The following is a 17650-nucleotide window of genomic DNA, read 5'->3' as shown; positions in this document are numbered from 1 at the left end:
CTGAAAGGGGACTCACATGTGCTTGAGCAAGTGTTCAGTGCACTGCACCAGTACGATGCCATCAAAAGGGGAATGTTCACACACGGTACCGCAGACTCCGTCTCTTCCTACCACAAACTAAGCAAGGAAAAGAACAAGTGCAAGACATATAGGGAATAAATCATGTTCTGGGTAAGTTACCCATGATGGCAACCTAACAAAAGCTGCTGTTGTTCTCCTGTGGTTTTCTTATTGCTCGTATCAGGAACTTCCTTGACTTGCAGGTCAGTTGGTGACTTACAGACTTAGCGCAGGAGACTTTCTTGTCCTGTGAATGGCATTGCACTGGATCCCTTTCATATTTCGGACTGAGTCCTGCGGGAATGTAAGTTTTAGCAATTCCCACTGGAGTCTGGAAATGGGATTTAGCATCTGCTTTATGGTAGAGAAAACCTGTCAATAGAAAGGTAGGCCAGCATTCTCCTTCCACATTTGGGGGCAGTGCAACTTCTGTATCTGGGAAGTCCCTTAGGATCATATTTTATTACAAATACCATATAAAATGAGCAAGCTCATCCTTATTTGATAGCTTTCTCATAGCTTGTTTTACTACCCTGCTTCCTCTTTACCTTTTCTGGTGGTGTTTTCTTCATTTCTCTGTTACTTGTCTTCCTCCCTGATTCATTGCATACACATGGTGTAAGTGGTGACACTTAATCTGCTGCACTGTAGTTCTGTGATACCCCCATGCAGTTCGTTACTTCTGCATCTCAAAAAAAAGCAGATGTCTAGGACAAAACTGCAACTTGTCTCACAGTTCCTGTCCTTTTTCTGGACTGCCCCCTCCAACTTCTTTTGAAGTGTCTTTGTCTGGACTTCTCCCACCCAGCTCACTCTGCGCATTGCATCACACATGCTCATCCTGCTTCCCTGGTTCCTGTGAGGTTTTCACAGAGTATGCGGTGCAAAAAGTTTACCTGGATGTTTTCTGGTGCCTTACTGCAAAGTTGAAGAATAATGTGGAGAGAAAGAACAAGTCCTACTGTGAGAATGGCTTCCTATATAATCTGCGTTTGCATGAAAGAAAATGGGATCTTTTTTCCCTAAGAATTTCTCTTCACCTTTGAACTACTTCTGGCCTGAATACATCTGGACAGATTAAGCTCTCCCATATACTATGCAAATTTGTTTGCTTTCTGCTCCTTTCTGATAGTAAACAAAATCTTGTTTATTCTCATCTGCTTGAAACATCTCAACTAGTGGCCCTGCAAATAACAGGATTTTAACTAAAGACAAATGGTTTGTTCTTTAAAAAAACAGCATTGGAATCTGCTAATAATGTCATTTGCAGTGGTATAAATCAGGAATGACTACTGAAATGTATTTGCAGTGGGGTAAGTCAGTGTGAGTGAAATTAGTTTAGTGGTTTCTCTTTTCATGTTGCTGTTCTTAGATATAGCATAGGCAACAAGCATTGAGCAAGCAATGCATCAGTTACGGTTTTTTTCAATTTTTCATGAGGTGTCAACATTGTTGACAGTTGGAGATTAATACATTGCTTCACCCTGGGTCTATTGCAAAATGTGAAAATAACAGCGCGATACTTTCAAATATGTCAATCAAAATCTCATTGGGAAAAAGGCTGGAGAAATCAATACTTCCAGGAAAGTCTCAACAAGGATGTCATTAAATGAGTAAACAGTCTGTTAAGTGAGAACTTAATACTAACTTAAACACATGCTAAATTATAGGCAGTAGTATTTCTAGAATGTCAGGAAAATGTGTGAGAAGAGAAAACAGAGAAAGCTATTGTGCTTTTCTTTTTTGTTCTGGGATGCTAGTCCAGCATTTTTATTTTATTTGATTGAGTGTAATTAAATGCATACTGCTTTGTTGTTTTTTGTTGTTGTTTTGGGTTTTTTTTTTGTGGTTGTTTTTTGTTGGTGTTTTTTTTTTTTTTTTAATCAGATGTCTACCTACCTGTATGTCTGTGTCTCTGCCTACCTCCTCAAGTACAAAGGGCAACTTCAGGGAAGGGGCAAGCGTACCTGTGTTGGAGAAGCACCCCCCCCAAAGCAGTAGGTCTGCTTCCCCTGCCTTGCAAGGAACAGCGCTGCTCACACCAACCCTGCCTTGGCAGATGCTGACACCACCTTCCCTCTTTCTCCCACTTGATTCTAAATGGTCCCTGCCACAAGGGCAACTGGAGTCTTTTGCCACATGCAAGTAATATTATAGTACTGTAAGGTTCTTACCTGCATAGGTTTGTCATACCAACGATTGGCCCCGTTTTTATGGTAGCCTCCCCCATGTAGCAGTTGCAATGCCATGTTTGTATCATTGAGTTCCACCCCGCTTGGGTTGTCCAGGCACACCAGGCATATGCACCGTTCAATCATGTCAAGAGAGTCACGATTAGTAGAGTCTGGGGATAAAAGAGTGAAATGTTCACATCCTCTTACCTGTAGTGCAGGACTGGCGGGGGAAGCCTGCTGCCCTGGAGAGCATTGAAGAGCTGACCCTGACTCTGCAATGAGCTGGTGTCTGCGGAGCTCTCTGAACAGCAGAACGTCTCAGTGCAAGGAAACGTTACGCCAAGGCATTCATTCATCTGTTAACTTTTGCAATATCTCTGTGTATCTTTCATATGATTCAATAATATCCACTTTTGTTTTCTCCCTTTCGTTTCCTGAAGTAATTATGTTACAAAATAGATCTATTTTACTCTTAAAGCCAGCAATGCTTACTTATTTTATGTATGACAGTTACATAGAGGACAGGTGGAAAACAGGGAATTTCAGAGCTCACACTATTGCTGCAGTGCTGCAGTATTCTGCTCTGGAACAGCAGGGCCTATACTGGTTTTGTGCTGTTCTCCCATTAAAACCCTCTTCTGTACACGGAACAGCAGGGCTCGTGTTATTTTTATGTTCTTGTATTAAAACCCTTTTCTCTCTCCTGTCCCTGGTCATTTCTTGTACTTCAGAGAAATAAGCCCTGGACTGGGTATATTGCCTACATCATATGAGAAAACATCTGTGGATGAGATCGTGAGGTTTAGTTTTTGAACATGGTATTGCCAAAGCCATACTGCTGAGTATAATGTGGTTTTTCTGGCTCTCTGTTTCTTTTCCCTGTCCCGTCACTCTTGCTTCTACAGGTGGACTACAAAGGCCATTTTTACATTGTCCTCAGTGCTATCTCCTTATTTATGGTGTATTTATGTGGGGGTTTTTCCTCAGTTTCTTTAACTCAGAAGTATTGTGAAGGTAAAGGTTTGTTTGCTTCTGAGGGTCGTTTTGAGGCATAGGAAATATTTAATTGTGAGTAGTTAATACAGCTCTTAATGGAAAGGATAAAAGTGTGGAACCTATAACAAGAACTTGTTTTATTCAAAAGCATATAACATCATTAATTGCTGTTAAATGATTGTTACCAAGATCAAAGGAAAAAGGACTTTCAAACATCAACTTAAAATTCCTTCTATTCTTAACAGATCAGCTTTCATCTGCTGGTTTTGCTAGATTTTGGTGAAAATGTTTTTATTTCAGAATGTTCTTAACTAAAGTGATGAATTCAGATTGATCAAAACTTCTTGCAAGTCTGTGCTATGTTCAGCAAATCTGTGCTCAATTCTGGAGGTGAGTTGAGCTGAAAGAATAGAAAAAATATTTTAAATTAAACAATTCTGATTGCATTTGAAATATGGAGCCATTTCAAAATGTGCATGTTTTTAATGTTTGCAAATATGAAAAGTAGCTTGATCCTCTTAAAGAACAGCATTTTTCAAAGTAAGAAAAAATGTACCTTCCCAAAATGAATAACATAGGTTAGTGAGGAGCTAGGAAAACATCTAGCTAGGATAACATTGTTATCATCCAGGTTCATTCTCCAGATGCTGTGTAGTAAACAAGAGCGCAAATATGCAAGAAATGAAAAAGGTGTCAAGAGAGGGAGAGGCAAGTGATAGGCGTGACTGAGAAAGAAGAAAGGGATCTGTGGCCTCTTGCAGGTTATGGTAAGGTACCGTCTGTTGCTGTCTGGCGGTTCCTGCGAGGGAGCTTTGGCAGCCGTGGGCCCGAGTGACAGAGGTGGCCAGCCTGACTTCTTGCAGGCTGCATGGGGACCTAGTGGAGTGCATAGTGTGTTGCCTTCCTTTGCCCACAGAAGCAGTCTCTTAGGGAAGGCACCGGTGTTCCTGCCAGCTCCTCCAAAGACTTGAGCCAGGAGATTGTAATTGATGGGGCATGCAGATAGGTTGAGCTTTCTGCCAGTGATCTGTGCTGCCCTACAACATGTGCAACGCTGATGTCCCTATGGATTGTCTTCAAAAGCATTCAGAAGCTTTATCAGGGAGAAGACATGTCCCTGTCCTCTTGACTGTAAAGCTCTTCTAGTATCTGACACTTGCAGGGCTGACCATAATTGTAGTATTTATTCCGTTGATGGTTTGGGTACATCAACACAAAGGCTGAAAAGATCCTTGTGAATGGAAGTTGTCCCATACACATCAGCCGCTGGTATTTGCGGACAGGGACCTTCAAGGAAAAACTTCTCAGATAGTGATTTACAAACTGCTCACAGCTTGCTCAGCGTTCTGCTTTATGTTGTCTGATAGGTTTATTTATATTTCATTGTGGTTGCTGCCCACATATCTTTGACAGATGTGAAGCCCTTATTCTGACACATGGCTTCAGGGTACCTTGAATCTAGGTATTAGAGGGAATAAAATTAAGCTCTGCTAGAAACACAAAAGTAGGGGAAAGATGCCCTTAGAAAAAGAAACAGACATGTCCAGAGAGCTGATCAAACACTGAAAACATTATCATGTAAAGAGGGCAATGAACTGCACAAGAACTCATGAACCATGACTTGAGATGGAAAATAAATATTTCTGGAAAGAGCTGAAACAGAGAAGTGTGAGAACAAGCCTAAAGCCCTGCTAGAGATTTCTTGTCCTTATTCCTTTCTGATGCACACGATTGCATTGAATGGGCCAGTCAGCTTTTGGTTAGCTGAGGTCTTTGTTTTAAAAAGGAAAATATGAGAAGACAGTTCTGAATCAAATTCAGATGTAGTATGCATGGAACAGCAGCCTCTACAGCAGTAAGAGTTCACTTCCTGTACTTAGGAGAGTGAGTGAGTTCTGCAGCCCGAATGCAGTCAAAATACTGAATGTGTTTATAAATCAGTGATTGCTGGGTTTGTTACCATTTCTTTGAAATTTTCTCACCTAGAAGACCTATCCTCTACTTGTAGGTCTATGCAGGCCCATGTATATATCTCCTTCATAACCTCTGCAAAGCGCTGTATAGATCTTCGTCCCTTCCCTGCCCAGTACAGAACTGTTGTGGAGTGAACCCTTCCACCTCGTGCTCCTTCACGAAAGTTATTAACTCTGTTAGTTATTGTTGCATGAATGTTTCATCACAGATAAGAAAGGGCTGTTAATAATCATGTCTCCATATATAACAGCAATGCATTATACTGTAGAGAGCAGCTGTGCTAATATGGGTGGTCTAGGATGAGATTCCTGCTTAGATTAGAGAAGGCCCACATCACGGTGCTGTGATATTTGCTAGTGCAGGATCTGTTTTTTTCAGCTGCATAACTGAGTTGGTTTGCTTCCTCATTAAAATGAATATTTTGGCAAATGCCAGGCAATCCGAAAACACTATAGAGATGGTTCTGGTAGTTTTTGTTGATTTGTCTGTTTTTCTTTAGGATGATGTAGGTTTACAAAGATGACTTTGCTGCAGGTTTCAAGGTATTTTTTTTTAAGCTGTTTTACTTAAAAGCGTGGCATGAAAATAAATGATTAAGTGTTTATCTCAGTTTTCATTAAAATAAGGAATCTTTTTTTCTCCTGCTTTAAAAAGAGAAGATGGGGGGGAGGGGTGGGGGGAGGTAAAAGCCTGAAGATGAGACTGGTACCATGTAATAATGCTGTAATAACGTCCAGGACTGTAATAATGTGTGTGTGTGTTTATCTATATAAAGTTATTATAAGCACACATAAACTTGAATCAGAAAAGTGAAGATCTTCCTTGGGATGGTAAACATATGTTGAGACTACTGGCAACCCTTGTATATTCCAGGGCATTCGTAAAACAGCAGTATTTTCTGTAGCATTGCTGAACTGGGGATAAAGAGATGAGTTAACATTTTGTTCAGGGGGGAAAATTGAATACCTAAGTCATCTAAAATGGCAAAAAGAGGGTATTTACATCACTTAGTTTCAGGGTAAAATATATAAGGTCTGACCTGATAGAGGTGACTAATCCTACCCTCTGTTTTCGTCTGTTTCAAAGTTAGTCCAGAATCCAAGACAGCTAAATGCTGCCTGTTGTTGGAAGAGAGAAAGAGAATCATCCCCAGATAATAAGTAGTGTCACCTTTCCTAGATACTTACTTAAGATTTGAATGAATCAGCTCTGGTACTTTCTATTTTTCTCCACTGACTAGAGAGAGTACACAGCTAGATTCAATAGGTGTTTAACCTGTAGATGCCTTTGTTAGATGAGATGACAAATGACTAATAGTGGCCAAAAGCTAAGAGGATACGTCATTCCTATTGCTACAAAATTGATATGAAGAAAGAGACAAATCACAAAATCTGGTGTAACGTAATTTATGTGATGAAAAACAGAGAATGGAGTGAGAGCTATTTACATGTGTAACACTTAAATATACACAGCCAAAGGGTCAAACCAGATCTGCTGCTTCCCTGGTAACACACATCTGAACACTTACAGGTATTGCGTTTCCTCCTGCTAGAAAAATTCAGCAGTGAGGTTGCACATTCAGTCCTATATTTGCTGTAACATTCATTCCCAGCAAAGAAAGGCAATGAGGGTGAGGAGGAAGATGATGAAGAAGAGAAAGCTGGGATTGCTGCTGCTAACCTTTCATAAGGATCATCCTGGCCTCTGCCCACTCTGTTCTTCCATCTGTTGTCAGCAGGCCAACTGGAGACAGCATTTCCTCTTCATTCTCTGCCATTTTGACTATCTTTCGTAACTGAGTGAAAAGATCTCCCTCACTGAGACGACGGAAATTAATGACAACATCCAAAACAAAAAACTGCAAAAAAAATTACAGAAGTCAGAAGAACAGTCACAGGTGGGTTGGACCCTTACTGGTCCAACTTTTTGCTTTTACCAGGGTAGGCGTTGAGATGCTGAAGTCCTGCCTGGAGAGCCAGGCCTGCAGGCAGTGGAGCACAAAAACACTGCGGACTGGCCCAGGGCTCACCCCTCCTGTGTTTTTACACTAGTGTAATGCCAGTTGCGAAAGGGGACTTATACTGTGTGTTGGGCTCAAATAAAGCACACGTTATTTGAATAAGCTTAAAAAAACTGAAGAGATAAAATCAGGAAGTATGTAAATAATTTCCATGGTATTATTTGTTTAAAAATAACCTCAAGAATCTAGAGAACTTCTTGTTGAGGTGAAGAACAGGACTTCCTGGAAAAGGGACTGTTGGGATCTACCCCTTCATTCCAAGGGGGCCCTGCCGGCACGGCTCCAGCACTACAAATAGCCAAGCTGGCCTCTAAGGTCCTCTGCCCAGCCAATATACTCTGCTGCTTGACAGCAGGTATTGGTTGGGGCAGATTCGCTCTAATGCTTCAGTGTTTCTGCCTGTACCTGTATTAACTTCTTCAGGCATAGCTTAGGCCCCCCTACATGGGATGGCCGCATATATGTCATGCGTTGGGTGCCAATACTTGACTGTCAAGAGAAGAGCATTTTCAGCAAATGTACAGTAGTAAGATTTTTTTTTTCTCTGTGGTTTCATCTGTTTAATAAACATTTTTGTTTGAATGAGAAAGCAAATGAATTCTGCCACATTCCTCCTTTGTAGATCACTGTACTTGGAACATAATGTGGGTTAAGGACAAAAATGCTGCAGAAGCATCTTTTGGAAATACTGACAGCGATTGCTTGGTAAGAAGTGAGCTCATATGTAGCGTGCTAATTGTATTTGTGAACAGTGATTAGATGAGGCTCTTCTTGAGTGAATTTAAGGAAACTAAGAAATATAGAAAGGTATAAAAAAAGAACACTAATTTACCTGATTGTTACAAGCAACAATGATGTGCTCTGGTTCTGGCATTACACTGCTTTTCTGGGCCACGAGGGTATCTTTGGTATGTCCTGGAAGACGATAGGAAGAAAAGAGTCCATAGTATTGCTTCATACAGAGAGGATGACCAGACAGCTGTCCACGAGCAAAATCAACAGGTAAAGTATGGCTGGAGAGAGAGAAGGAGAAAAACAAAGCCAGAGGAAAAGAGGGAAGAGGGGGGAGAGAGAGACAGAAAGGAAATCTAATCTGTCCTTTGTTCTGTTACAATTAGATCAGGTATAACACAAATTGAATAATAAAATTCAATAAATTGAATAATTTCCCTTACAGTATAAGGGAAATAGATGTATTCCCATACCAAAGTTAAATACATCATTCCTGGCAGTTTCATGCATATTCATTAAGCAATTGCATTATCCTCTAGTGGAAATGGAAAGAATAGCAGGTCACAAGCAGCTTTGCAATGTGCGTGGGAAGCCTGCCTAGATGGGACCCCGGAAACTTGCAGCGGAGCAGCTGGAAAAGCCATAGCACCTTGAAAAAAAGTACTGATGAAATTCACTGCAAATCACACTGGCCCTGTACTGTGCAGAGTGGTTAGAGAGTGCGTGAGAGGGCCTTGCCTGATGAGCAGGAGTGACTGGGGCAATACAGAGCGCATTTCTGTTTTCTACAGAGCCTCACTTATGTGCTAATCCTTAGAGCGATGGGGGAATAAGTGCTCAAAACCTATTCCCTTTTTATTGGAAGGCATGTGGAAACACCACCTCCTAAAAGGCTTCTTTAGTGGCCAGAAAAAAAAAAAAAAGTTGTCACAATTATAGATTGCAAAATATCCCACTGATACTGCAGCAGGAAATAATGGTGCTGTTGCTTGGGAGGGGCTGCAGAGACCACAGGAGGAAGATTCTCCTGTGCAAAGGTTTTCCCTTAGCGAAAGAGGACTAAGCCTCCAGCCTGCCAGAGAGGGGCAGGGGCAAAGAAGCACACAAGGAGGGTTACTGTCATACAGCTGATACGGGGTAACGTTTTATGCTAGTTTATCTTGTTTAGTGCTATCTTTAGAACTGTTGCAGTTCTAAACCAGGGATACTTACTTTAGCTCCTGGCTCTCAAACTCTCTGTATCACTTATTTCCTTGTACAGGTGCTTAGGTTTTTTTTGTTCCTTATCAGCAAAACAGGGTTATTAGTGTTCTCCTTCTCCCACATTTTGCATAATGCAGAAATCCTCTTATATTTCACAGAGTTTTAAAGAGCATCTATGATGATCGAAAATAGTGGAATAGCATGGTAGATTAAGATAAGATAATCTGTAGTTATAGCAGTTAAGAAAGGGGTCATTAATTCTGACTGATGGCACCAGAAAATCTTGTTCTGATTTAGGACATGTCTGTCTAAGATCTTTTAACTCTTTTATGTGAGCAAGTTGGGCTTTGTTTGAAATATTTAGCCTAGGCTACCGCATGGAATATCTGCACAGTTAAAACTAAGCGCCTGGGTTTGGGCTGGAACATTGTGCATCTGCATGTGGGATGATCCAAGAGAAGCTAGCAGTACACTCGCTGGTAGAAGTCCTTAACAGCAACAAGGAACTGCAAATGTTACAATTATGGTGTCCTCATAATTACACAGGAGGGGTGATAAGCAAACAGTAATAACAATATGAGGACACAGCAGTGAGGATTTAAATGATTATTGATTTAAGGCAAGCAAATCTGATCGCAGGAGTCTTTGGATCTAGAGTAGCGAGGTCAAAATAATAAGAATTTAAATTATCCTTTGTTTGAGCAATGTGGTTTCTTTATCTCATCTCAGATGCTGTCCTATAAAGATGCAACAAACTACATTAGTATGCAGTAGTGCTTCACAGCACGGCAGTGCTGGTGTATGCCGTTGCATGGCATATCTTGGACAAAGCATTTGTTCTTAAATAAGTACCTCTTCTATACTTTCTGAGTAGGTGTCAGACTTTTCAAGTGCAAAACCAGACAGCCTCTTCCTCTTTCTTTTATCTAATTCATAGATGATAGGGACTTTTCTTTCCTCATGCAAATAAGCATATGTTAAAGCATATCACATAGGTCTCTTGTATTTCTAGATGGGAAAATGACCCTGTCCCTGCTATGGTGTGGTGTCCGTTGTGCTTGGCTCTCCACTGTTTCTATTCTTTGGGGAGCAGTGATTTCAGCAGTAAACTTGGAACATACTAGGTGAGGTTAAGAAGTGCTACATAAAATGCTGTTATGAGCTACCTCATACATGTCATAAAGAATTATGTATTTCCCCTGTGTTTATATACAGAAAGTAACAATGGCATAAGTAACTTCTTATTTTTACTAGCCACTGAACCGGCCTGTCTGTGCTGAGGCTTCCTTCTCCTGGCGGGATATGTTATTTCTTTTTCAAGGGGAGGGAGGTGGGGGGCTGATGCTCTAAATGGAGGGTGCAGTATGTGGAGGGGTTGCAGCTTCCTCGCAGGTGTCCGGTGCCAGGGAAGGTGTACAGGCTGTGTTACCGCAGTGCTGCTGCTCTTTGGGTCTGGGGAGCACAGACTTCCTGGTGTGTTCTCAGTAGCTCGGTTGGGCACATTGTGTGTGTCCGTTGGGCAGCACTGTGTGTGCTAGAGTGATGACTACCAGGCAGCAAAAAGGATCCTTCTCTGACCTGTTAGATTGCAGTAATAAAGCAGAAAGTGCATAAAAAATTGCTGAAGTGCTTGCCCTGAAGCATGCTCAAGACCCAGCCCTTCCAAATGGCAGAGAGGTGCAATGCAGCCTGACTTTGGGCATGTCAGAGCCCCCTTGAATCAGAAGCCCTGTGGATACTCAAGCAGCAGCTCTCCTTCCGAGCTACTTACGTGTCCAGTAAAGCTTTATAGTCTTGCACTCCAGAAATGAGATTGGCAGCAAACCTGCAAGTAGCAGATAGAAGTGACATCAGTCTTTTGTCATTTGGCAACACTGGGCTGTTTCTGAGAGACAGAGGAGAGCCTGAATGATTGATGACACAGCATAAGGAGAAAAAGTCTTCTGGCTTGGCCAGAAGAGCCCCCTGCCTCTACCCAAAACCTAAATTAATTAATGTCAAGAGAAATATGAAATCCTAGAGATGGTCCCTTCAAATGGTTAAACAGACTACCACAGGAGGAAGCCTGAGAGCATTTATTTAGAGAATGGGAGCAGAGGCTGAATATTTAATATAATCCTTAACATGGGTTTCAATATCAATACTCATAAGCTGTCCAATTTATTAGAGTACTTCCTGTCCTAAGCAGATACTCTTTCTGCAGAGCTGTGGACAGGTGTATTATTTCCTGACGCTGCGCATTTGCACTGTGTCTGAATGGGAGGCTCTGAGAGAAATATTTCCTTGTTAAAGCACATGCATTAGAAAATGCAAAGTGGAGGGTTTTCAAAAGCTGTGTGCACAATAAATTTACTCAGTAATGAATGGAAGCATTTATAGTTATGTTTAAAGTAAAGTAAAAAGATACATTGGCTGTCTATGCAAAATGTTAAAATAACATGTATCAGCTTCAAGGTTCTGGCTGGTTTATAATAGCATAAATTCACATGCAGTTAATTCTTTCAGTAATGAGCAGCTAGAGAGTGCTAAAAGCAAAGAGGAAAATTGCACTCTGTGAAGGTAGATTTGATCTGGTTTACTGTTTTAAAAGGAGAAAATGTTTTGGCAAAGGCTGAAGAATGGAATCCTGTTTTAAGGGTGTCTGGAGAGGTATATTCTGTGCTTGGCTACTTGCTTGCTTTTTCACTTTTTAAATGATTGTAATTGCCCACAACAGCTGAAAGGAGAAAGGTCAGTTCAGGGCTGGGAAGGATGAGCCTGAAGGAAGCAGTGGTTTTGGGGAAGAATGATTTCTGAATTCTTATTCTTAGATCCTCTGTGTTTCTGATACCCTTTTGGGCACCTGAAAGGCAGAATTTAATGCCAGAGTGGCCTTTTCAGTTAGCAGCGTGGCTAAAAGTCATAGTGTTAGCATGTTAAAGATTGTTTTCCTTTAAACAATGTATAAGAAATGTAGTATTCCCTTTTTCCATTGCAAAATGGTTTACTTGAATTATATGATGAAAAGCTTTGCAAATATTCCTAAAAAAATTATAAATGCTATGGCATTTTTTTTCATGCAATAAATATAATAGTAATTACACTTTCATTTCTGAATATCAGTATGAATAACCCCAGAAACACTGCGCTCAGTCAGCAGCCTAGTAGGAAATAATTTAATGGTTACGGCCCTTATTTTTCAATGAAAGTTGATTGTCTCTTTGCAAAAGCGATACATTTAAAATATCCTTTCATTTAGCAAAAGCTACGAAGTCGTAGTACATTACCTCAGCTGGTCATTTACATCCTTGAAATACTGACGAGCAAAGATAATTGCTGGGCTGGAATTGACTGGAAGAGCTAGCCGGTTGTTGAGGTACATGTCATCCAGCCAGTAGTTAAACACCTAGGGGAAGGGGACACGAAATCTTAAAGCTATGAACGAGATGAGGAAAGGCAGTCCAGGGGTGAGGGGAGGGTGCTTGATGCTCCTGGTGTCAGGCATGGGCTCTGATTAATGGAGCTGGTGAGCATTTTCAGTCTGGGCTCTGTGACCTCAGCTCAGCTGAAATCAGCCGCAATTCCATAATCCTGTTTTCCAATCAATGGCAATTTACAGTGTGTTCCATTAAAAAGGAAACAAGCTCCGTATTGTGGTGGTTTGGGTATTTTGTTGTTTGCTTCTCTCTACAACAAAAGAGTAAGTACAACATGCTAACTGCTGACTCTTGAATAGTGGTTGGGATGTATTTAAGAGACAGAATTCTACTAGTGATGGCTTTCCTCAGGGGGCTTCAAATATTTGTCAATGATGCCAAGATGCTCTGTTGTTAGCCATCAGATACTGTCCTGTAGCAAGACAGAGTAGGAAAAGAATTTCCCAAACCTAATGGTTCGGTCCTGCAGATACTGGCATGTGGATAGGGCCCCTAGAGAATTCCCTCTGTGTCCATTGACACCCATGCAGATTGGTGATGCCTGACCCAGACAGACATACATATTACATTTCTAACCATTTCTATTGAAAACACAGGTGTACGGTAACTGCATTCCTTTATGTCTGAGCAGAGTTTGAAGAATCATTATTTGGAAAATGGAGGCTTTCATAAAAAGATCAAATGGTCTTTCTGAGTTTAGCAGGCATGCTTTGCGTATAGTAACTATGAACAACAACGAAATTATGCAAAAATAATTATGAATGCATGCATCAGTTGAAAAAGTTTTCCTCTGAGATATTTCATTGCTGTTAGAACAGATGCTTCCCCCACAGTCTCTGGAGTCTTCGGGAGAACAGGCTAGAGCTGTACTCCTGGCAAGTTAAATTCCAAATAAAGACATTTCTAGTTTATCTCAAGAATCATGTATTTAATTTTAATAACCAGTATTTAAAGTTGAGATGTTTCAGAAAACGTGTATACATCCTTCCTCTAATTTTCATGCAATAAGTGGTTAAATGAACAGTTGTCTCCTGGAACGCTATTTGTTATCAGGAGCACTATTTAAGTGATGGTTAATTTAGAGCCACCAAAGCCGTGAAGTTCTATGATCAGAATAACAAAACAAGACTGGGTGGCATTTAGGCGAGCCTTTAGACTGTGGCAACAAGTAGTTCAGAAATTAAGCACTGCTTTTAAAATAAAAGCACTGCCAGTACTGTAGCCTTTTTTTCTGACTATAGCAACAATTTGATGGAGATTTCTTGCAGGTCACACAACTGAAAAGTTAAGGGAGAACCACACTTCACTGACATCAGTAGCAAGCCTGCAGGATTTCACTGAATCCATGAAACCGTTCAGTGTCTCTCTTCCTTGCCAGGATGGAAGGACTTCAATAAAACCAGTGTTTCTTGTTTTCAGCTGCCGTATTCTGACATGGTTAATGCAGGCAGAATGATGAATCTACTTTATCTACAGCTTATTTAATTTTCCTGTCTTGGGAAGCAGAAAACTGGACTTTTTCATGTGAGATATCTATATATACATATAGTATACATATGTGTGTGTATTTGGCAAAGTAAATACTTCAGAGTAACTACATTGGTATGGTGTGACAATGAATGGCAAATAATAGTTTAATTTAAAAAGAGTAATTCCTATCCTAAAGTATTCCCTTCCAGAATAATTTGACTGGATCAGAGCTTTGCGTAGATAGGTATACAAGGCACTTTTTGTAGAGCTATCAGAAAAGATTTTTCATTTTAATAAAAACTCTAAATCCTGTTATTAAAGGGACAGGAAGAAATTACATCCAAAAAGGATGTAATATAGTGCTTCCTACAGGTAAAGCTGACACCTGCGTTCATGCACCTAAGGTGCATGAATCCCTTCATTTATGTCAACAAACTGTTGATCTGAAAACATAATAATGACATGGATTTTGACATAGTTTGGAAATTCTAGCCTAATATGTCTGAAATGTTTATTCCCTTTGGTAGAATCTGATGTGACCCCTGTTTGCATTGACCTAATGAAAGAAAGCAATGATCACATATAGAACATCACAAAGATTTTGTGAATGAGCATCATCCAACACAGCAATTATTTTTCTCATCTGCATTTGCTTACCCAGTTAGTTGTGTTTTCCCTTCTTTCCTCAAGGATTTGCTGCAAGGATTCCCCTAAGCCTCCTGCAATTCCAAACTGCTCCACGATGACCTTGGTCTTTCTAAATTGCTCCTCTGGTACCAAGTGCTTCATGCACTGTAGGTACATGCGTAAGGTCTGTTGCAGTGGTGGGACTGGAAGTTTTGGCACTGCCTAATAGTAAAAAAAAAAAAAAAAAAAAGATATTAGCAAGTAATTCTACTTGTTCTCAAGCTGTCCTCTTTTTTTTTTCTTTTTTTTTTCTTCTGTTGCTGATTGATGTATTGCATCCCTTTTTAAATCCATTTATTCTGTTTTAGCAGTTGAGATGTCTGATTACTGCAAGTGTAATTGTGTGACTTCAGAGGAGTTTCATTAGGTCTTAAAGTGCCTGGATTTTAGGACGTAGTATGCAGTTGTATGCAATACTGAAGCACTGGTACCTCTCCGGTAGCTCTATTTGTAGGCCTTTGGGCAACACGGATTTCAAATGGATAGGCCAGGAAACTAGTGGAAAACAGACAAATATGCCTTGGTAAAAATTCTAGAAATCCTAGGACAAACAGGCAAATAGGCATGATGCAAGCATATAGTCTGAGCTCAACTCTTGGAAATCTTCAAATACATTAGAACATAATAAAATAATGCATTAAGAGAAGGTATTTCATTAATAAAGAAGTACATTTAGCTTGTGATCAGTAAAACTGTGAGTTAATACTTGTCTGATTGGTAATATGTCCAGTTATAAAATTGCAGAATAAAAAATGTGCAGGTCTCCCTGTTTATTAGTACTGACTACATACAATCCTCAATAAATCTGTGTTTTACCCTGCCAAACCTCTGATGTCGGCCAGTCTGGAACCCTCATCAACGGCTGTCCTGCTTTCGTCTAGGATAGAATTAATTTTCTTCCTCGCAGCTGGTAGAGTGCTGTGGTTTGGATTTAGTGTGAGAACAACGTTGATAACACACTGATGTTTGAGCTGTTGCTAAGTAGTGCTTACCCCAAGTTAAGGACTTTTAAGTTTCCCGTGCTCTGCCAGCGAGGAGGTGCACAAGAAGCTGGGAGGGAGCACAGCCAGGACAGCTGACCTGAACCAGCCAAAGGGATATTCCATACCATAGAGCGTCATGGCCAGTATGGAAACTGGGGGAGCTGGCCAGGAGGGGCCGATTGCTGCTCAGGGACTGGGCTGGGCATCAGTCAGCGGGTGGTGAGCAATTGCTTTGTGCATCACTTGTCTGTCTTGGGGTTTATTTCTCTCTCTCTCTTTTTGTTGTCTCCCTTTTAATTACAATCGTTACTATTTTTATTATTATATTTTATTTCAATTATTAAACTGTTTTTATCTCAACCCACAGGTTTTACCTTTTTCTGATTCTCCTCCCCATCCCACCGGGGTGGGGGGGAGGAGTAAGCGAGCAGCCGCGTGGTACTTAGTTGGCGGCTGGGGTTAAACCTCGACAACGGCATGATAAAACATTTCTGTTTATACTTGCTTTATCTTTATCCCATTTGGAGCAGGAAACCAATAGTATCTGGGATGAAAACGATCTCATGCTGTCCATGCAATTAAGCTTCCTTTGTTTTTTAATGTAGAATTAACCAAGTGAAGTGTAATTAGACAGAGGAATTATGGGGGCAGTGGGAAAAACAAGCAAAGAGGCAATCCATGAAAGAGTGGGAAATTGCAAGAGGCTGTGATACTCTAAGCATGGTTCCTCAGGGAGGTGGACGTGTTTCCTGGTTGAGAAACAGCCCTCTAATTCAGCTATGCTTGTCCATTAGTGATTAGTGTAGACCACAAACTTTTGGGGGGGTTATTTCTCTAATTTGATTTTTGCCTATCTCCTAAAGCAGGTAAAGTTCAGATATTTTTTATTAGCTCTTCGTGTAATAAACATTCATTTTCACAGAAATGCAGGACCATAGTGTGATTTTGGTTGGAAGAGATGTCTGGCAGTCACCTAGTCCCACCTGCTGCACAGTGCAAGGCGAGCGGCAAACTCCTTTGCTAGTGCATGCGGGGCGGGAGGGGATGGAGGAAGTGCTCTGAACAGGAGGCAGGGAGTGGGTGTCCTCTGAGCTCAAATACCAGCTCTGCCTTTTGACATCCACAGAAAAGTCAGTGCTGCATTATGTTCCCCTATCTAGAAACCAAAGATTTCAGGTACTTCTAAGAAGTGTCATAGGATTACCTGTTATTAATGGAAATGCAAATCCAGTTTAGCCTGTAATGCACCCTGGATCTCAGAAATAAAAGAATGGTAATTCTACAGTTTCAGGTTATGTTTAGTCAGGGCATATCTCTTCAGTCCTTGATTTCTTGGTCAGTGGAAATAGATGTGCCAGATAGTATTTCTTCTTGATACCTGGCTTTGGCCCTATCTTTCCGGGTAAGGTTACTGTACAGTTCATGATTGTGCTTAGGGAAAAAGCTTTAAACACAAGGGGTTGACTACTGGCGTACACATGCAGCATCTTTTAAACCAGCTTGAAAATGAATCGTATGTGATAGTTTGATAGTTCTGTGCTATTAAGAAATAATTGCATGCCATCTCTGACTGTGTAGTAATGCATCTGCTGTTGTGTAACAATATTTCACTTACTGGAATTCTTCACAGGATGTTGGGAGGAAGAGTGTATTTGGATATAAGAATCACTAATGTTAGATCAAAGTTCCTGATTAAAAACTGCTGCAGGATAACTAGTGTTCCCTGAAATGAAGAAATCAGCTCTGGAACAGAGCTTGGTTTACAATTATTATATTAATTTACATTAATTTACAGCATTAAAAGCTGTTAAGTCATCTATCTTCAACCTTTTTTTTTTTCTTTTCTTCTTTTTATTTTCCCAGAAACAGTCACTTACTGTCTCATCTTTACTGCATGTATCTTTCTCTTTCTTCTGCATGTTTTTTTCTAGGACA

The 17650-nt window shown here is 40.6% G+C and overlaps 1 protein-coding gene across 1 annotated transcript in view; it reads right to left on the bottom strand.

Moving 5' to 3' along the window:
• The window catches only part of CHAT (choline O-acetyltransferase), a 30573-nt gene extending 12933 nt beyond the window's left edge, over positions 1 to 17640 (bottom strand). Inside the window, exons 1-8 of the mRNA XM_009694957.1 lie at positions 17593 to 17640; positions 14703 to 14894; positions 12426 to 12544; positions 10931 to 10984; positions 8057 to 8237; positions 6885 to 7062; positions 2235 to 2404; positions 17 to 117 (exon numbers count right to left, since the gene is read on the bottom strand). Of these exons, the coding sequence (XP_009693259.1) occupies positions 17 to 117; positions 2235 to 2404; positions 6885 to 7062; positions 8057 to 8237; positions 10931 to 10984; positions 12426 to 12544; positions 14703 to 14894; positions 17593 to 17634 (1037 nt within the window). The 5' untranslated portion in view covers positions 17635 to 17640. The remainder of the gene's footprint in view (positions 1 to 16; positions 118 to 2234; positions 2405 to 6884; positions 7063 to 8056; positions 8238 to 10930; positions 10985 to 12425; positions 12545 to 14702; positions 14895 to 17592) is intronic.
• Positions 17641 to 17650: the final 10 nt, after the last annotated feature.

This window comes from Cariama cristata, unplaced genomic scaffold (genome assembly GCF_000690535.1).
Source record: "Cariama cristata isolate BGI_N322 unplaced genomic scaffold, ASM69053v1 scaffold45082, whole genome shotgun sequence".
NCBI classification, from domain to species: domain Eukaryota; kingdom Metazoa; phylum Chordata; class Aves; order Cariamiformes; family Cariamidae; genus Cariama; species Cariama cristata.
This window is presented reverse-complemented; position numbering and strand designations above follow the sequence as displayed.